The sequence below is a fragment of the Otolemur garnettii genome, unplaced genomic scaffold (assembly GCF_000181295.1).
Source record: "Otolemur garnettii isolate 467f Iridium unplaced genomic scaffold, OtoGar3 scaffold00018, whole genome shotgun sequence".
NCBI classification, from domain to species: Eukaryota; Metazoa; Chordata; class Mammalia; order Primates; family Galagidae; genus Otolemur; species Otolemur garnettii.
Window position 1 is genome coordinate 6966540 of NW_003852413.1, and position 20133 is coordinate 6986672.

The 20133-nt window shown below is 55.1% G+C and overlaps 3 protein-coding genes across 4 annotated transcripts in view; 2 read left to right on the plus strand and 1 right to left on the minus strand.

Moving 5' to 3' along the window:
* Positions 1-2542, minus strand: part of OTOP2 (otopetrin 2) — a 9517-nt gene extending 6975 nt beyond the window's left edge. The window contains exons 1-3 of the mRNA XM_003786148.3: positions 2230-2542; positions 1627-1763; positions 284-342 (exon numbers count right to left, since the gene is read on the minus strand). Coding sequence (XP_003786196.1) covers positions 284-342; positions 1627-1763; positions 2230-2542 — 509 coding nt within the window. The remainder of the gene's footprint in view (positions 1-283; positions 343-1626; positions 1764-2229) is intronic.
* Positions 2543-3834: 1292 nt separating this feature from the next.
* Positions 3835-9030, plus strand: USH1G (USH1 protein network component sans). Of its 2 annotated transcripts, XM_003786150.3 has the most exons (3): positions 3835-4177; positions 6389-7553; positions 8839-9030. In XM_003786150.3, exons 2-3 carry the CDS (start codon positions 6481-6483, stop codon positions 8840-8842), a joined length of 1077 nt encoding a protein of 358 aa, XP_003786198.1. In that variant the 5' UTR covers positions 3835-4177; positions 6389-6480; the 3' UTR covers positions 8843-9030. The 2 variants fall into 2 exon arrangements, with proteins under 2 accessions (XP_003786198.1, XP_012658451.1); XM_012802997.2 differs by lacking the exon at positions 8839-9030 and having other exon boundaries at positions 3840-4177; positions 6336-7706.
* Positions 9031-10144: 1114 nt separating this feature from the next.
* The window catches only part of FADS6 (fatty acid desaturase 6), a 28636-nt gene continuing 18647 nt past the window's right edge, over positions 10145-20133 (plus strand). The window contains exons 1-3 of the mRNA XM_012802818.2: positions 10145-10265; positions 11253-11343; positions 17130-17196. Of these exons, the coding sequence (XP_012658272.2) occupies positions 10145-10265; positions 11253-11343; positions 17130-17196 (279 nt within the window). The remainder of the gene's footprint in view (positions 10266-11252; positions 11344-17129; positions 17197-20133) is intronic.

A 20133-nucleotide genomic window follows, 5' to 3' on the forward strand; every position in this document is an offset into this window, starting at 1 on the left:
AGAAAAAAAAAAAAAAAGAAGCTGAATTTGGAAAGGACATTTATCCTGGTCAGGGTGCCAAGAGAGGGCTGGGAGGTATCCAGGGACTCAGGCTACTGCCGCTCACTCCCTTGGGGAAAGAGTACAGCACTGGTAATGGAATCAGGCTAACTAAGAAACAGGGCCTTGGCTGAAACTCCACCCAAGGGCAGAAAGAGGACCACGTCCCAGGTTGGAAAGCTCATTTCTTATGCAAGGTAAATGCTGGCACATGTGGGCACAGGTGTTGAGCTGCAGTTCTCACCGAGTCAGATCCAGGTGGACGTGAATACAGTCTTTAGCAGAGATCCAGAGAAAGTAAGTCTGTAGGAAAGAGAGCGGTGGGGGTCATTTACTCCACAGATAGGTAAAACTCCAGAGCATCCATGTCCACACCCAATACTGTGTTCTCTCTGGCCTAAGAGCCCTATACAAAGTTAATTGTGTTTATTTTAGCCTTACAGCACTCGCTGTCTCATTCTTTTCTATAATATAGTTTGTATAACAAAGTGGTTCTCTGTTCCTTAAAGTTTTGCAAAATGCCACCTATAAATCTCTCTGGTCTTGGTGAGATCTTTTTGTGGAGTGGGATGGGATCAAGTAGATTTTTGACTACCTAGTTGTTCTTGGGAACAAGGCTAGCTGCAGGCTAGGTCCTGCTTGGAATAGAGTCTGTGATGACTTCCTACCTTCCCTCTGGCAAGCCTCTTTGTCACCCGGTAAAGCCTTGCTCTTGTCTGGCTGCCAGGGAATCCCTGCTATGGTATTTATTGATGTGAGGTATTTAAATTTTCTTTTTACCTGAGTATTCTTCAAACCCATAAAAGATAAAAGGTTAAAACCATATAAATGGGGCGGCGCCTGTGGCTCAAAGGAGGGTGCCGTCCCCATATGCTCGAGGTGGCGGGTTGAAACCCAGCCTCAGCCAAAACTTAAAAAAAAAAATGCAGCTATAAAAACTATATAAATGCCAAAACCATACATGTGTTGCATTGTGGATAGCTGGGGTGATAGCTGGGGTGATAGCTGGGGTGATGATTCAGAGGAGGGCACCATCCATGTGGTCATTCTGGTCAAGATAGAGGCTGGGGTCTTTTTGGTCCCTTGTAAGACCAGTTCTCTCTAAGCTCAACCAGAAGATCTTTCAAAGTCTTGTTTATGCAATAACAACATTAAAATGAACTTGTTTGAAAAATCCAAGCTACAGGATACCCTATTTCCTGAACAAATATAAAACATAGGGGCCAAGGCTGAGGCCAAACCAGCCTTTTCTACGGTAGGACCCTGGGCTGACACTGATGCCATCTACAGGCACCCAAGGAGGGCAGGCCAGGTTCTAGGAGACAGGGCTGGCTGTCACAACTCACACCTCCTAAGTGTTAACTACTGGCACTGTTAGGTTGAAATAAAGTCGCAGAGCTCTAAGTAGGAGCTCACATTTGAATATTACTTCATTAGGAAGTGCTTCCACATTTATGGGCCCACATGACTCTCACTTCAGTCCTACCCCCAGTTGACCTAACTGCTCAAGGTGGAAGGGGTGGGGTGCAGCTCAGGAAGCCAAGTGTTGGCTTCCTCCTGCCATGTAGGAACACTCCTTCCACCCACCTGGACAACGACAAACATAGCCTGGATGAGGGGGTGCAGGATCTTGATGGCTGACTGACACTCAAAGAAACTGGAGTAGTAGCCGGTCTTGAAGACATCCATAACGAGGGTGCAGATCCCGAACAGCACCAGCCCACCTGGGGATTGGGGGCGAGTGGTGGTGGATCAGGAAGGCAGGGCAGAGGCTTGTAAAGCTGAGAATGGGGGCTAGAGGGGTGGGTGGATGGGTGTGTGGTTACATGGCTGGCTGAACAGGGAGGGTGGGAGGAGGGATGGATGGATAAGTGGATGGACAGGTGGAGTACACAACTCAATGGATGTATGGATGGATGTCGTGCGGACCCCCCCCCCCCATCTTTGGGCTTCATAGACAAGGGCCCTGGCTGGGCTCTTTCAACAGTCGCTGTCTTCTGGTTTTAGTCCCCCCACCAACCCTCGCAGATCTGCCTCCTCCAATCCTCAGACAAGGCAAGGGTGCTCCTCTCCCCCAAGACCCTTCCCTCAACTGCGGCCCACCTTACTGTCAGCCACATCTGGTCTTCCCGCAAGAACTTCTCATGCCCCGCTGTGCCCACCCTGCCCCCACCCCACCTTCCCTGGTACCTCGGAGCCAGATGGGACCGGCGTGTGCGTCCCGGTAGGGCACAGCGTCGGGGCAGCGCAGCGTGCGGAGGAGGTAGAAGAGGATCCAGAGCGTCGCGAGCAGCATCATCGCTGTGAGCAGGGCGAACACGTCGGTGTCGTATACCGCCACCTTGTTGAAGGCTCCGCCGCTGATGAGAGTGCAGGCAAGGAGCAAAACGTTCACGGCCAGCAGCACCGACAGCAGGCGGCCTCCCTTCTTCCACACCTCGCGGGGACCCGCCTGTGGCCCTGGCAGGCTCTCCTTAGTGCCCGAGGCCAGCTCCTCGGACATGGTGGGGGCGACGGTAGGAGGCTGGACGTATTACTGGGAAAGGAGAAGATAGGACCCCACGTCAACACCGATGGCTCTCTTTCCTCCATCTTATGCCTAGCTTTGGGGACCAGGGAGTTCCATACTCCAAGGGTGGGGGCTACAGGTGCTGGAGGAAGCGCCGGGGGAAACCAGAGCCTGCCCGTCTTGGGCTTGTCGGGAAAGAAAGGAGAAATAGCAGCACTCGCTGAGACCCCGTCCAAGGTCCCTGCTCCCCAAATCCGACCGCCCTCTGACCCGGGACACGCACCTGGCTGGGCCGAGAGGCTGTGGAACGATGGGGGTCAGGGGGCAGCGAGCGACTGTTCTCTCCCACGCCGGGCTGGACGGGCGCTTTATACCCAGGAGGGCAGGGTGATTTACAGCCGCAGGGGCTCGGCTCCATAAACCTCTCAGTCCCATTCACATGATCCATCTTTTCTCCCAGCTGAAATTTAGGGAAGCGCGGGCAGGAGCCCGATAAGGTTAGATTTATATTTACCTATTAAGAGGCCCGGCCAGACTCGAGCACGGGCCTGCACTGCGGCACCCAGAAGGCACCCCACCCCTGGCGCCCACTGGCGCGCAGCATTCCAGGCCGCCCAGAACCCAGAAAGCTGATGCCCAAGAAACGTTCCAGGACCTGCAGGCACCCCGACGGCCTTCCAGCCCTGGCAGACCCTATATCTTTGTGTTTCTCTATTGCTGCCCTGAGATCTGGACCCTAGTCCCCCTTCCCCCCGACGGCTCTCGCCGTGATCGAAATTCCTTCTTTCTCTGTCCCTCCCTCCGTCCCCTGCTCCGCTGTGTGCTGCGAAGTCTGGGGCTTGAGCACTAAGTTGCCACGAGGCGAGCTGAGTCTCCTTCTTGTCCTCTCGCGCCACCTGCTGGAGCGGGGCTGACCCACTACGCGAGATGGGGTGGCGCCAGGAACTGGAGAGTGCGATTTGCCCTGTCTTGATCCTCGGGACCCCGTTTAGGCCCACTGTCCTACCCCTTCATGCTGCTCTTCATACATTCCCCAGCTCTCGGCCTGTTCCTTTGACAGGTGGAGCCACAGTGCCAGGGCTCTGCTGGGGATGGACCGGAACCCTCCCCAGACTGGGCTCCCCAGACACGGTGTGGGGCGCTGTGGTGGGCACTTTTGGAGTGAGGGTAGGGCGTCGCGTGGGTCACCGCTGTGCGCGGAGGGGCAGGGTGTTTAGGACCCAGGGGAAGCCCAGGGCGTCTCCCCGGGCAGCTGGAGATCTCCACCCCCCCTTCTGTGAGCAGCTCAGATGTCGCGGTAGCCCGGCTCTGGCCTCCAGACCCTCCGTCTGCGGCAGCGGGGGCTGGGCCCCAGCCCCTGCTCAGCCCCCTTCTCCAACCTCATGCCTCAGCTCTAAGCCCACCGCCCTCCCCTGCGGGGGGCATTCCATCGTGCCCCCTGCCCGTCCCGTCCAAGCCGGGCACCATGAACGACCAGTACCACCGGGCAGCCCGGGATGGCTACCTGGAGCTCCTCAAGGAGGCCACCCGGAAGGAGCTGAATGCCCCTGACGAGGATGGCATGACTCCCACTCTCTGGGCTGCCTACCATGGCAACCTGGAGTCCCTGCGCCTCATCGTGAGCAGAGGGTGAGTACCCCTCTTCTCAGCCCACAGAGGAGAGCCTCCCAGGCTGCCCAGCCCCCTGAGACTACCCCAGACTCCACAGTATCGTTTATCCCCTCCTCTGAGCCCTCTTTCCCCTATGGACAGACCCTAAGGTGGGACCTTGGAGCCTGACATTCGTTGGGGAGTCACATGTGGAGGGGAACACAAGTGGAGGCATGTGACACCTGTGACCTGGATGTGGGGCTGAGAGGAAAAACTGGGATTGGGGGCCCATGATGAAGGAGTAGGTTGCTGTAGGGAGAAGAGGTAGGTGGGTGAGATCTCCTGGGTGGGGGCCACCTGGAAGAAAGAATGAGGGGTGTAGTGAGAACCAGAGAGGAGGTTGAGAAGTCTGAGGGGCCAGCAGTGAGGACTAGAAAAGGAGGGGCTCTGCATTGCCCCTCCCCAGCCTGGGATTCAGGGGCTTTCCCTGTCAGCCCTCACACCTCCGGGCAGGCCAGGTCTCACCCAGCTCTCTGTCAACCGGCTCATCCTTGGGATTTATGGGCCCTGTCCACAGTACCAAATGTCACGGCTTCATCCACCCCATTAACTCTCTCTGCATCCCACCACCACTGCAGGGCACAGCTAAGCAATGGAGAGACTGTGATGTGCTGGCTCTTGCAGGGGTGTCTCTCTCTTCACTCTCCCATTGGAGTTGTCCTGAGGGGAGGGGAGGCAAGGTGTCAGGGCCAGGAAAGGGGTAGGGAGGTAGCAGGTGAAGAATTCAGCCCAGGGCTACTGAGGTAGGTTCCTCAGGGCTAAGTCACACTCCTGCAACAAGTCCCCACATTTTAAATAGTTTTGTAAAGAGAAGTCAGGTTGGGCTGGACACCAGGGTGGCCCAGATAGGACAAGGGGTGGCAGGGATGCCCCAGGAGGGTTAATATGAATGTCTGAGGCCTTGAGGCTGAGGTGCCAGGCATAGTCCTGTGGTCTAAGCACATGTGTAGGTGGGGGAACCCCTCTCTCCCTCTCTCTGGCCTGCCTTCCTGGGCCCAGCTGGAGGCAGTTGAGCCACATTCCAAGACTCACTGGCCCCTCCCCACCCCAGGAGGGCACACAGCAATGTGACCCTCTACCCCCCCTTCAGAAAGGCTCCTGGGAGAATAGGGAGAATAGGGTTCCCCCTTGGTAGACCATCCCCCTAACACCTACAGAGGCTAGGATTGGTGCTCCTGGGTGGCAGGCAGATGCAGGGGAGCTCCTCCTCACATTGTCCTGTGGGACTTGGCACCCAACAGGGCAGACTGAGGAGGGGCTATGTGGGGGAGCTGTGGAGACAAGGGAGCGATTCTTCCCCCAGCCCTAGGGGGTAGCCTGGTGGCCTCATTAGCAGTGAGGGGTAGGGGTGCTGTGCTGGGCCCTGAGAGAGAGAGAGCTCTGAAGGAGCCAGCAGGAGCCTGCCCTATGGAGTGGGGCACAGTCTGGTGTGGAGGATACTTGAGGGGGTGATCTGGGCCCCTGGACAAGCTCAAGTCAGCCAGCCTCACAGGGCTCTGGAAGATGGGGCAGTCCACAGATGGGAGGGGGAGGGTTGCCTGCAGGGCACAGGCAACCAAGGTACCTCCTCCTCCTTGCAGTCCTGGCTGCCCCCACACTCCCCTTCAGGCCCAGGCCAAGGCTCGACACCTGTGCTCACACTCAGGCTTGCCAGGCCTGGCCCTGCTCCCTGGAGACATGGCCGTGCCCACAGACACGCAGGCACACAATTCACACATGCACAAGGCTCAGGCCCAACACACAGCACCCTCTTGTCCTCTTCAACGGTCACTTCGAAACACACGGCCACATTCACCACCACCTGCCTAGAGACCCAGACTCCCCTGGCCCACCACCTCTCAGGGCCAGCTCCCCGCTGGGCACCATGAATAATTCACTTCTTTCTCTCTGGGCATCAAATATTTATCCCCTGAGATTCCCAGCCCTTGGTTATCTTGGGGAAGGCCCCGCCCTAGCCCCGCCTCCTCTGCCGTCCAACCCCCTGCCTGCCTGTGGCCTTTTTCCCCCAGGGCTCCCTCTATGGCCCTTTAGTGGCTCTGACCTTTTGTCTCCTGGAGTCAGAGAGGTCTCAGGACTTCCGTCCTCCTGCGACCTGCGGGGAAGCTCAGTCCGCCCTCCCTGCTCACTCTCCCTGCAGGGGTGACCCAGACAAGTGTGACATCTGGGGCAACACGCCCCTGCATCTGGCAGCTTCCAATGGCCACCTGCACTGCCTGTCTTTCCTGGTATCCTTCGGGGCCAACATCTGGTGCCTGGACAACGACTACCATACGCCGCTGGACATGGCCGCCATGAAGGGCCACATGGAGTGCGTGCGCTACCTGGACTCCATCGCGGCCAAGCAGAGCAGCCTTAACCCCAAGCTGGTGGGCAAGCTGAAGGACAAGGCCTTCCGCGAGGCAGAGCGGCGCATCCGAGAGTGCGCCAAGCTGCAGCGCAAGCACCATGAGCGCATGGAGCGGCGCTACCGGCGCGAGCTGGCCGAGCGCTCCGACACGCTCAGCTTTTCCAGCCTCACGTCCAGCACCCTGAGCCGCCGGCTGCAGCACCTGGCTCTGGGCAGCCACCTGCCCTACTCCCAGGCCACGCTGCATGGCACCTCCAGGGGCAAGACCAAGATCCAGAAGAAGCTGGAGCGGCGCAAGCAGGGAGGCGAGGGCACCTTCAAGGTCTCCGAGGACGGCCGCAAGAGCGTCCGCTCACTCTCGGGCCTGCAATTGGGCAGCGACGTGATGTTCGTACGCCAGGGCACCTACGCCAACCCCAAGGAGTGGGGCCGCGCCCCACTCCGGGACATGTTCCTCTCGGATGAGGACAGCGTCTCCCGTGCCACACTGGCGGCCGAGCCTGCCCACTCGGAGGTCAGTACCGACTCAGGCCACGACTCTCTGTTTACCCGCCCCGGCCTGGGCACCATGGTGTTCCGCAGGAACTACTTGAGCAGCGGGCTGCATGGACTAGGCCGCGAGGATGGGGGGCTGGATGGGGCGGGCACGCCGCGAGGTCGGCTGCAGAGCTCCCCCAGCCTGGACGACGACAGCCTGGGCAGTGCCAACAGCCTGCAGGACCGCAGCTGCGGGGAGGAGCTGCCCTGGGACGAGCTGGACTTGGGCTTGGACGAGGACCTGGAGCCTGAGACAAGCCCGCTGGAGACCTTCTTGGCCTCCCTGCACATGGAGGAGTTTGCTGCCCTCCTGCGGCAGGAGAAGATCGACCTGGAGGCGCTGATGCTGTGCTCTGACCTGGACCTCCGCAGCATCAGCGTCCCCCTGGGGCCACGCAAGAAGATCTTGGGGGCAGTGCGGAGGCGGAGGCAGGCGCTGGAGCGCCCTCCTGCCCTGGAGGACACAGAGTTGTGAGTGCCTGGCCTGGGGGGTGGAGTGGACGATGGAGGTTGGAAGGCCCCTGGGGAGGGGTGATCTGCCTGATCAGGAGTGGATGGGGGATAATGTCATGCTTCCTAAAAATCTAAGCCACCAGCAATTCCAAGAAGCCCCACTATTTTACTTGCCACCAGCTCAGGAAAAAAAAAAACTGCCAATTTAATCGTCACTGGAGGCATTCCTTTTTTTAAATTTTGAGACAGAGCCTCAAGCTGTCACCCTGGGTAGAGTGCTGTGGCATCACAGCTCACAGCAACCTCCAACTCCTGGGCTCAAGCAATTCTCCTGCCTCTGCCTCCCTAGTAGCTGGGATTACAGATGTCTGCCACAATGCCCAGCTACTTTTTGGTTTCGACCGTCATTATTCTTTGGCGGTCGGGGACTGGATTCAAACCTGCCAGCTCAGCTGTATGTGGCTAATGCCACAGGCGCTGAGCCTGGAGGCATTCTTATTACAACTATCATAAAATGCACCTTGAATTTGGCAATGTGGAAAAATAGATGTCTTAGTCTCGATGATACAGTAGCCACAGTAATTACAGCTGGGATGTTTTTGATCAGGTATTGGGCTGAGCCCTTGAACAAGTCCTCTTGTTTAATGCCCCTGAGCTCCCCAGTGCAGCGGACTGTACCATCCCTGTTTTCAGAAAGAAGCTCAGAGTGTAGGCGCAAAGGGTCAGAATAGCTCACTTTCAGGTCCTCCAGCTGCCCTGTGTGGAGCTGTGCCTGATCCCTGGTCTCTGCGGTTCTGGAGCCTGGGGACAAGGAGACTCGTGTAGGTAGAAGGTGTGGCAGTTGACAAGTCCTCTCAATTGCCTTAGGTGTTTTATCTGCTGTCCTGGAACCCTGAAGGAACATTCGCAAATGCTCCAAATAGGGCCGACAGCACCTTGAAGACAGAATTGTCTTGTTCAAATAGCCACTACACTGGCCTCCTCCACACTGCTTGTGCTGTTGGTGGGTCCCTACCATGGCCCCTCCCCCATGGCATCCCTGGAGCTCAGCAAAAACTGCCCCTTCTTAGGTATCTATGGCTTTTACCCAAAATGGCTGAGGCGGCGATGGTGTGGAGAGGCATGCTGGTTTAGAGTTTGGGGAATAGAGGGATCACCTTAGGCCAGTGTGTCCCCCATCCCTGACCATCAGCCCTGCCTAGAGAAGATGAGGGTGACTTATTCAAATGGCTAGTCCTGCTTAAAAATGATGTCTGCCAAGGAGGCCCTCATCTCAGGTCTATTTCTGTCTCTTCCTCCACAGATAACCAGGAGCTCCTCTCCTCAGACCAAAATGAATTGCAAGTTGCCACAACCCACAACAGTGGGACCCTGAAGTCCTCACAGCTGCCAGCCCTGCAGCCCCCTTCCCCAAGAGCAAGGTCGACTCCTTTGAAAGCCTGTCCACCCGCTGAAGCAGAGGCTGTGGCCTGGAGGCACCCAGAGGGACATCCCAGAGCACATCTGAGGGCTCCCCTGAACCTCCCCATTTGAGCAGCCCTAAGGGACATGTGACTGTGGGGAAGGCCAGCCTCAGAGGGAGGGTGGGGTACCAGAGCTAGATGGGAGAGTGTGAGAGGGGCAAGGGACCATGGCCTGTCCCAGGCACCATGGTCTCTGCCAGCCCTGCTGTGAAGGGCCTATCTGTTTGCTCAGGCTGGAGACTTGCTCACTTCCTATATTTTTGTGAAGGGAAGAGTTTGGGCTGCCTCCCTTCCCCCATACACCCAGAGGGGAGGCTCCCCAGGTAGACTCTTCAGCCAAATGCCTTTTCAATCCCACCCCATGGCCCGTGGAGCTGCACAGCCAGGTTGGTGGCCGGGGGTGACTGGCACCCTTTCCGGCTCTCCCTGGGCAGAGGCCAGCCTGTCCTCTTCCAGCCTTCTCCTCCTTCTTTGTGCAGCCTGGTCTCCCCAGGGACCCCAGAGGGCTGGACGCTAGATACAAGGTGCTAGTCCAACAGTCTGCAGTATTATAGCCCTCAGGCCTGGTGGCACGCGCTGGCCTAGAGAAGAACAGCTGCCAACTGCCCCAGAGTCTCCTAGGCCTGAGACAGACAAAGATGGGGCCGGCTGGGTGTCAGGCCTAATGTGGGCAAAGTCCTGGGATGCGACACTGGAGGATGTGGATAATCCAAACTGCTGATTATCCTCAGGTCCTCAGGGCTATGTGTGTGTGCACTGGGGGTTGGTTAGTGGGTTTCCATAGAGCTCTGAAAGGACTGGGCTGCTTCATAATTCTGCATGGATTGTGGGTGAGTGATAGCTCACTCATGTCCCAGCTCTGTGATGGAGGTGAGGCCAGGAGAAAGGCCAGCCCAGAGGGTGCCTTTGTCCTCAGAGCTCGACAGCCAGACTAAGGGCACATTCATAACCCATGGAGTTGTGCCCTTCCAACTATGTCAGCGGTGGACCCTCTGTCACTTGGGAAACAGCCCCTGCTGGGGGCAAGGCCATAGCCTAGCTCCTCCCTGGGCCCCCTTGACTGGAGCAGAGGAGAGAGCCTTCAGTGGCCTCTCTCTGGTCTGTCTGTGGGGGGCCCCATCCACACACATGCCCAGAGCTGGGGGCATGAAGGAGGTGGTCCCTGTCCCACTGCAGGACACTCAGAACTTGGTTGCCTGCCACTGCCACCAGAGCCCACCCAAGCCCTTCTCCCTGTTCTCTGGGCCCAAGCCTGGGGCCACCTCAAGTGCCGACTCTTCTTTCTTGGAGCCTCAGGTGCCACTTTCTCTTCTGTTCCTGATCCACATACTGCCTCAGCCCCTCCCAGGTCTCCCGAGAAGGGATGGGCTCTGGGGTCCCCCCATTGTACCACCAACCCCTCCCTCAGACTCATTATCACTTTTATAGAGAATGTTCTCCATCGTTGTCATGCCTGTGTCTTGTTCTTTAATCTTTTGGGGGATGGGCGGGGGTGGGAGAAGGTTTTCTCTGCCTGTAAGGGTTGAGTCCTATTCCCTGAAAGGGTCCCCAGGCCCCCACCTCAGGCATCTCTGCAGGGATCACTTCCCCTATCCCTTTGGCTTGCTCTTCTAACTCTGTCCAGAGGGGCCATAGAGAGGCAGGTTAGGATAGCCAGGGGCAGGAGAGGCCCCCCAGCTGAACGAGAGTCCAGCCTGTTTCCAGGCCCTGCAGCTGCTGAGGGCAGGATAATGCTTCCTTTCTTCCCACTGGCACCTTCCTGAGCTTTTCCAGGGATGGGTAGAAGCTATACCAGTGCAGGGCTGCCACCTGTCACCCAGACTTTGGGCTTTTTACCCTGGGGAAGCCTCTAGAGAGGCTTCTGTTTCCCTGACCACTGCATACAAGTCTTGGACAGCCTGATTTAGAGCCCTCTTTTCTCCTGGGGTTGAGCTCCTTAAGCCGGCAGACAGTGGGGGTGTTTTTTCAGTCAATTTGGAAAAAGACCACAAAGTCACCTTGCTCCTGTTCCCTAAGGATGCTGGGTCAAGAGGAGTTCAAGACAGTCCCCTTTTTGCACATCAATCACAAAGGTCCACAGGGTGTCAGTGTAAAGTTCCCTAGCAACCATCCAGAGGTTCTGGGCTACCACCGTCCATGTTACAGATGGAGAAAACAAGACCAACAAAGGGGGAGGTCCAGACTCAAGACTTAGGCTGCCAAGGGAGCCAAAAAGACCCGATTCCCGGTGCCACGCCCCATGTTGTGTATCCAGCGACCCCTGCCGGCCACCCTCGTCACTGCACCTACCTCGTGAAGGACCTGCTGATCCCTGATGCGGTGATCCTAAGGAGGACATGGATGGAGTGAGGAGGATTCTCAGGAGACAGAGTGGATGGGAGCTTCAGGGTCCAGGCAGAGACTAACCAAAAGCAGCGAGACGGGGGTCTTCACCGCCAGCGTGGCTCGAGGTTGGAAGCCTGGAGCCTGGGAGCAGGGAGCGACCTCAGGGAGCCTGAGGATGTTAAACACAAGCAAAGGGAAGAATCTTACGTGAAAGGGACTCAACTTTCCTGATTCATTTTCCTAAAAATTTGGATCAAAGCCACAGAAGTTCTAAAAGTTTAGAGTAGTCAATGGTTCTTTTGAGATTAGAATCTGGTAAAAACAGGGACTCTTCTTGGAAAAATGTATGTTGCACACATTCGTATGCAATGTTGCTCAAAATTCCTGGCAGCTCAAAGGGCTGAAGAGCCGGGAGAGGTCCAGGGACTGCATGGATTAAGAAGCTCTCGTTAGGTGGGCGGCACCTATGGCTCACTGGGTAGGGCACCGGCCCCATATACTGAGGGTGACGAGTTCGAACCCAGCGCTGGCCAAATTACAACAAAAAAATAGCCAGGCGTCGTGGCAGGTGCCTGTAGTCCCAGCTACTTGGGAGACTGAGGCAAGAGAATCGCCAAAGCCCAGGAATTGGAGGTTGGAGGTTACTGTGAGCTGTGTGATGCCATGGCATTCTACCGAGGGCAATAAAGTGAGACTCTGTCTCTAACAAGATGGCTGTGAGAATAACACATCCTAAGTGAGATTACCTATCACTGAGGCAGGGGTGATGGAGTGATTCAGAGGCAGGAGGCCCTGTACACTATGTGGCCCAATCCTCCTACTTTACAGATGAAGCAACTGAGGCCCAGAGGGGAAGGGGCTGGCCCAAGGTCACAGAGCAGCCAAGTGGGCAGAGTAGCACCAGGACCTTCTATAGAACCTGCTGTCTCCTGTCCCTGTGTGACTGTTCCAGATGGTATGTCACCCCTTTCCCCCAGTGGGTACTATGTCACCCTCTCTGAGATAAGTCCAGGTTGTATGGACGGTGGCAGGACTTAGGGGATGGCCAGGTCTGGGTGACAGGACTTAGGGGATGGCCAGGTCTGGGTGACAAAGTGGCTCTGCACCTCTTCAGCTGTGTGGTCTTGGCTAAGTTACTCAGTGTCTTGTTTCTTCATATGTAAAATAGGTATTATGATAATAATGCCACCCCTACAGGTTATTAGGAGGATGAAATGACAAGGCATAACAAGCACTTGGCACACTACCTGATAGTGCACATCTGTTAATAATGGTCATGGTTATTGCTGGTCTGAGACTGGCCCTTGGGATGCTCCTTGCATATACAGTAAACTCAGCCGTCCAGCAGGAGGCTCCTAGGCAGACCAGAGAAAGTCCTGCTCTGTTCACCCCATAGGAGAGTGTGCCCTTCCCCCAACATCAGTATGGCTCCTGGAGAGGTCATTTTAAGGCATCCTCATATGACCAACAGGGGCTATTGACAATCCAGCCAGTGGCTGAGAATGGTCAGTAGCCAAGGCTGGGCCCCCATCCAATGGGGGAGCCTAAGCCTAGGGCTATTCCTAGGGTGCCCAACGCACTGGGCACCTTTTCTGGGGGGGAGGGTTGACAGTCACTCCATTATTTTACTATCCGAACTTGAGAAGTTATCAGAAGTTTTCTTTGCACCTGTGAGGTAGGCAGGGAGGGTTACTGTTAGCCCATCTTCATAGATGAAGAGATTGGGTATCAGAGAAGTTATGGGACGTTTCCTCAGCCTACCTTCATTCTGAAGGCTAAGATTTCAAGTTTTTACTATCAATTATTGAGAGCTCACAGGGTATCATGTGCTTATGGCAAGTATTTTATTTAACCTTTGCAATAAAGCCACAACCCTCTAAAGCAAGTACTACATTATCATTATTACTCCCATTTTATAGATGGGAAAAGAGAGGCTCAGAGCAGTGACATAACATGCCCAAGGTCACAGGGCCATCAGACCTCAAGGCAAGATTTCCCTGATGCTGAAAGCTGCTCACCTGTCCATGGTTCTGTACTGGCTTCCATGCACGTGTACCTTTGGTGAGGGGTGGCTTTGATCTTGGGTCCTCTGGGCCTGGGTATGCCTGTGTCCTAGGTGGATGCCATATTGCAACTTTAGCAGTCCCAGCACATAGTCTGACCCACATCATGCACCTGCTCTGGGGAACTCGGCTGAGAGAGCAGGATGGGACATGAGGCCACAGCAGGATATAGGGGAGCTGCTTAGGAGGGAGAAAGCTTTGTGTCTCCAGCTTGTTGAGATGAGGGAGGGAGTTGGAATAAGCTTTCCATCTCACTCAGGGAGTCTGCCTGTCTCCCTTTCTGTCTTATGTCTCTTTGTCTCATTTTTTCCTGTAACGTGGGGTCCTCTGGCCCCTCCCGACCTTCCTGTCAGACTACATTTCAGGCCTCAGTCTCTCTTGGTGTCTTTCTCTGAGTCTTCTTCCTCCCGCTTGCTCAGGCTCCCTGTTCTCACCTGTTTCCATCCCCATCTCTGTCCTTCACGGCTTCCTCCTTTCCTCAAATTTCTGTGGTCTTGGGGGCATCTCCAGGGAACCCAGTATGAAAACCAGTGAAGCAATGCCTGGACTACCTGAGTCTGAAGCTGTGGGTTCAGATCCAGAGCTGGTGCTGCAGAGCAGTCACCTTGGTCAAGTCACATGCCTTCTGAAAAAGGGACCCAAAGTTACCTTTCAGGACTTAGCTGCCATAACATATGACTTGCCTGGCACATAGTAGGTACACAGGCCAGGTCTAGGCCAGGCCAGGTCTTGCCTCTGGAGGATAGTAGGTGTGATACTTACTGTGACCTAGGCCTTTCAGTCTTGCTTACTTGGTCCCCAGCAAACCCCAGGAGGGAGGCACTATTACGTTTTTTTTTTTTAATATGAGGAAACTGAGGCACAGAGATGCTTGTAAAATGTGCCCTAGCTCACACTATCGGGAGGCAGTAGAGCTGGAACTGAAACCCAGGCTGGTTCCCTGCTATGCCATGTGTCATCATGACAATGAGCATTTATTGGGTACCCGCTGTATGCCAGCACTTAACATGTATGATTTTAATTAATTCTCATGACAGCCTCATTAAATAATGACAGGGGCTTATTAAACCCACTTGACAGAAAAGAAAGCTGAGGCTTGAGAATATGAGGTCATCGCTTGGGTCACACAGCCAGTAAGAGCACAAACAGAGCCTGACTCCTCGTCTACCAGATGCTCTAGAGCTGCACCCTGGTCTGGTTACCTCTCATCACCCCACTTCCCTGAGAAGTTGAAGGCAGTGAGCCCTCCCTAGGTTTTATTGCTGAATGACTAACCTGATGAGATTGGGAGCCCAAGGTGGGGAAACTTCTGGCAAGTTCTTTCAGAGCCACCGATGTCTGGCCTTAGAGAAGGCCCTTAGGGCCATGCCAGGGTGGTAAGGCCCAAGAAGCCCCGGTTCCACCTTCACTCTGGCTTCTTCATTCTCTAGGTCTGCATCAGCAAGCGTTCGAGATGCTCTGGAGATGCCCCAACTGGGCCAATTGCTCCCCTGGACCCCAAATAGGGGTGGTGGGTGTCCTGGCAGGCAGAGGTGGGGGTGTCTCAAGGATGAGAGAGGGTGAGGGCAGCTGCCAATTCTGACCCCTGCCCCAACCATTGCTGCCCCTGGGGGCTCTGTCTGCCCCAGGATCAAACCAATCCTGTGGTATTATTTCTAGTGGACAAGGGCAAAAGGCATTATTCGCTACTGATTAGCCCCATGTCATAGATGTGGCAAATGACCCTCTAGGAAGCACACACACCATTCACATTGCTCCACGCTGCCAGATGCATTCTCAAAACACGTGTCTCCATACCAGGAGCAGCACACCCATGAGAGTGATCTCACTGCCCTACCTCTCAGAAAAGGAAACCGACTCAGGCAGGCTAAGTTATTTTTCCAAGCCTCTGAGTGCAGAAGTGCCCTGGTGTGGGATTTGAGTTCCACACTCCAGCTCTTTCCATGGCAGCACAGCCTCCCTTGGCTCGCTCCACAGAGCCACCTCCCCAGGCTGCACCCTGGTGCAGGGGCTCCACTGGCAGGACTGGAAGGTGGGATGGATAAAGGCAGGTGGGACCCTCTGCCTCCTCTTCCTTGGATCCTGAGTGCCTTGGTCCTGTTCAGCTTCATGTGAGCACATGTGTGCCTGTGCAGCCTCTGTGTGAGTGTGTGATTGTGTGTGCTGTGGGTGAGGACACTGATGTGTACCTTTGTGAACCTGGAGTAGACATAGAGGGTCCAGAGATTTCCTGGGAAGTTGTGTTTATTTGTGAGCTGAGTGTGTGTCTCTGGTTTTACTTGTTTGTCTTTGCTTCTGTGCCCGCAAAAGGCTTTGTGGCCTTGTCAGGAGTCTATTTTTAGACCCCTCCTCCCTATTGTCTATTTTTAGGGCCCCAGTTCCTTCAGAATGGAGGGTTGATGATCCTGGACACTCCATGTCCCCTTACCCCATCCTTTATCCTGTACCAGGTGTTCGCAGAGAAGGTTCCCATAACCTCTTTCTGGTGGGGGAGCTGGCTTGTTGGGGGTCCCAGCCCTAGGGACGGGTGAGGGCCTCCAGGGGTAGAATGGCACATGGGATGGGCAGAGACACCTCTACCTCCTGGTGCACCCTGGGTGCCTAGGGGTGTCCTATTTGGATGCACAGCTCTGCTACTTATTAGGAAGGCCAAGTCGCCTCTCTAAGCCTCAGTGCTTCCATCCATAAGTTATGCTCCTACTGTAGGCCAGTTGTGAGGGTAAACATGAAGTGCTTAGCTCAGATCTCAGCACCCAGTAGGTGGAGGCAGGGACCTGGTGGGCAGTGGGCATCAGCCAAGCCTGGGCAGTTCTGAACCAGTGGCAGAGAGAACTGGTAGGTTGTTCCCAAACATCACTTTCTGGGTCCACTGTACCTTTTGCCTGCTCATTATTGCGGAGTGGAACGGCTTAGCACAGCCCTGAACCACTAGCCCTTGAAGGATGCCAGGGGCACAGAGGAGAAGGGAACAGAGAGAGTGAGCGGGAGCGGGTCCCCTTCCTTGGGCCTGGAAATGAAACCATTTATTATCTTCATTATTGATACCAATATATGCTAGATTTAAACCATATCAGCTATTCAGCATAACAATAATGTTATAATTACATTAGCACAGGGCGCGGCAGTAATGATAGTGATATTTACCGTGAACATGTGCCCTGTGGTGGCCCGGTGACGTCCACAGTACAGAAATTGTCTCACTTTTCTCTACCAGTGAGGTAGGTGGCATCACCCTCATCCACTCCAAACCACCCTCTCAGAAAAGCGAGGCTCAGTGAGGTCAGATAACTTACCTATCGTCACACAGCAAGAGCTAGACCTGGGTGCATCTGAGTGCAGTGTCCTGCTCTAGCTGCTGCTCTCAGCCTGTCTCCACACTTTGCAAGAATCTCGGCCCTCACCCTGCTCCCAGCCCTGGCAAAGGTCCCCTCAGGCCCAACAAACATCTCACAACCACACCCCAGAGTCGCTGACACAGGAGACTGTCTGGCTACCTGATGTGGGGGAGGAATGGCTGGTCCTTCACCGCCAGGGAGTCTGCACTGCTAACAGCTCCAGCCCTGGGGTTTTCAACAACCCAGTGTGCTATGTAGCTTGGAGAGTAATCTTGGGCCTCATTTTCTTTCCTGCAAGGTGGGGAACTTTAGCAGAGGCCCCACCAGCTCAAGCTTGGGTCCCTCCATCACTCCTCTCTCCCCTGCCCTACCTCTCTGGGCCATCACTGACCTGGCTTGTCTCTGAAGAGCAGCGGCGGCCTGCTCAGTGCAGGTTTCAGGGTCGCTGCAGCAGGCCGAGGGCAGGGTCTTGAAGGTGAGGCTGATGCTGAGACACTGCAGATGGAGCCCTGCCCTGCTGGAGCCAGGAAAGCTCAGGATGCCAGTCCCACCTGCAGCTGGCTGAGATCTGAGCACAGGCCAGGTCACTTCTCCCCCAGCTCACCCAGCCCCACCCCTGTGAATAATGCCAGTTGCTTCATGGAGCTGGGCCTCTCTGGGGCTTTGATGATTTGGGTGGGGGGTGACCCAAACAGGGGAGACAAAGAAGGGTTAAAGACCCAGCCAGCTAGGCTTAAGGCATAGAAATGGTTAAATTGCTGGCAGGAATCACCTTCCTAAGCCATCCTGTGCCCTGGCCCCCAGCCCCAATCCCAGCCCTTCAGGTCTCCATACCCATCTGACTCTGGGATGCCCCTCCCCCAGGCCAGGGCAGGTCTCCTTCCCATCTGCTCAACCACAACAACAATTAACCCCAGTGAACCCCAGCAAATAAAGATTCTAATCACAGAAGAGGAGGTCACCACTACCCCAGGAAGGGAAACTCCAAACCCTGGTTTATCTGGCTGCGCCCTGCCCCAAGGTTATGCCTGAGTGGGCTCAGAGACCGCAGTCCTTGAGGGCCCCACCCCTTGGTTCAGGCAACCCATGAGAAGACTCTCCTGTCTTAGCTTTGGACCTGAGGCTTCTCTGCCACCTAATCTATCTTTCTTTCTTTCTATCAGACAGAGTCTCACTATGTTGCCCTTGGTAGAGTGCCGTAGTGTCACAGATCACAATCACCTCAAACTCTCGGGTTTATGCCATTCTCTTGCCTCAGCCTCCCAAGTAGCTGGGACTATAAGTGTCCGACTCAATGCTCGGTTATTTTTTGTTGTTGTCATTGTTTAGCAGACCTGGGGTGGGTTTGAACCCGCTAGCCCTGGTGTATGTGGCTGGAGCCCTAACCACTAAGCTACAGGTGCCGAGCCCCTACCTAATTTTTTTTTAACGTTCTATCTATTCCTTCATTCTCTTGAGCCTATTTTTCCTAATCTTTCCATGCATCTGTCTATTCATTTACTCAACAAATGCTTACTGAGCACCCACTATGTGCCCAGCACAGTGCAAGGCCCCGGGAAGCAGTGCTGTCCACGGAGCAGGAAGGACCTATCTCTCTGCCCAGTGGGCCCCTTCCTCCCCACCCCCTCCACCAGCCTGTTTGACTCTCACACAGCTGTTCCCTGGCTGGTAGATGGTGAACACTGCGTGCAAGACAGTGACAGGTGGGAGATGTGAGCGGGGGCAGGCAGGCTGGAAATTTCAGAGGAGGTCCTGGAAAACATAAGGAAGGTGCGTGCAGGGTCTTTGCCCTTTAGAAGTTCACACCAAGGTAGGCTTGGGGGTGGAGCAGACCACTTGGGTCATTTACACTATCTCCTCCCCCTGGGTGCCCAGGGGGCCACAATTCCAGGTTCGGTTGTGGGTAGGGAGGGTCTGTGAGCTGGGCTCTGGCTGACTGAGCGCGGGCAGACCTGATGTGGCACGCTTCCAGTGCTGGACCTGAAAAGACCTTCCCATGCTCTCCCTTCCACGACAATCCCAGCACCCTGCATTGGAGACAGAGGTACCACAGATGCGAGGAGCCTGAATCCCCTTGTCGCCACTTGAAGGACAGCCACCTAACCTATAGTGGACTTTGATATGAGCAAGAAATAATCACCGTTTAGCCACTGAGATGTTGAGGTTGTTTGTTACAGTACACTGCAAGCCAGTGGTACTTGCCTTGAGTGATGCAGACAGACCCAGCAGACACAGACCTTGAATCCTGGGGCTGGATCCCAGTGTCCCAGTGTGCTCATTGCTGGGCAGTGTGTGACAAGTGATGTCTAATGCTACCTAGTGATATGAGGGATGAGGTCAGAGGAGAGGAAAGATAAACGGAGTGCTGGGCTTTCCAATCAAATTGCTTGAATGAGTGAAATACCTGCAAACCCCAGATGGGGGTAAGGGTAGAAACAATTACCCCGGGAATATAGACCTAGAGGTGAGGAAGGCAACACCTGGCCTTGGGTCCGAGGTCAGTGAGCAGTCCCTGGCCCAAGCAGGGTAGCAGATGGAGCTGGAGCTGGAGCTTGAGCTGGAGCTTGGGGCCCTCAAAGGCCACGCTGAGCAATTTAGACCTTTGGCTGCACACTATGATAGCCTAAGGTCTGGAACCTTATGTTTGCAGAAGTTTAGAGTGGTCTTCAAAGTGGGTGTACACAACAACTATTGGGGTATAAGAAGAAAATAGTAAAACTCCCATTGGTATTTTTCTCACCCCTTTAAATGTCTGTCTTTAGTGAATATGAAGATTTGGAGGCTTAGAGAGGTTGAGTTTCTCATCCAAGGTCACACAGCTAGTCAGTGTGCCTGACTCCAAACCCAGCTGTGCTCTTCACATACGCTGAATCTTGTTGCAGACAGGTGAGACGTTAAGTTGGGGCAGAGGCAGTTCTAGGGGAAAGTGGCCAGGAGAGTAGGTAGCCCTCAGCCCTGGCTGTCTCTGCCATTGTGGGCAGAGGTTGAAGAACCTGCCCAGGCCTGTTCATTAGGCCCTCAGGAGCCTGCTAAGAGAAGATAAACAGCCCAGATGGGTGCAGTCTCCCAGCCAACCCCCCAAAACCTCCCATCCCAGGCTTGGACAATTCACCCTCACCTTAGTGAGCAGGACCCTGGAGCAGGGAACGGTAGGACCAGGGGCTAAAAGGTCAGAATGAGATGACAGAGAGGAAGGGGAAGAGTCTGAAGGGGAAGAGTCTATCTAGTCTCTGGTGGCAGCTGGAAGGGGTAAGTCCGCCACTGTGCCACCAACACACGCTAAGCTGCCAATCCCACGGCCCAGGGAACAAACCTACACGCTGGCCCCACCCTGCCTTCCCACACTCCCCTGTGCTGAGTTTATGGGTGATTTTACCTACTGATTTATACCTCTAAGAAAACTACTACCAGT

Bases quoted from the DNA above. Each gene is read 5' to 3' on its own strand.
- USH1G (XM_012802997.2), top strand. From the start codon at position 4,014: ATGAACGACCAGTACCACCGGGCAGCCCGGGATGGCTACCTGGAGCTC. The intron at 4,178-6,335 runs GTGAGTACCCCT...CTCTCCCTGCAG, and splicing joins CGCCTCATCGTGAGCAGAGG to GGGTGACCCAGACAAGTGTG.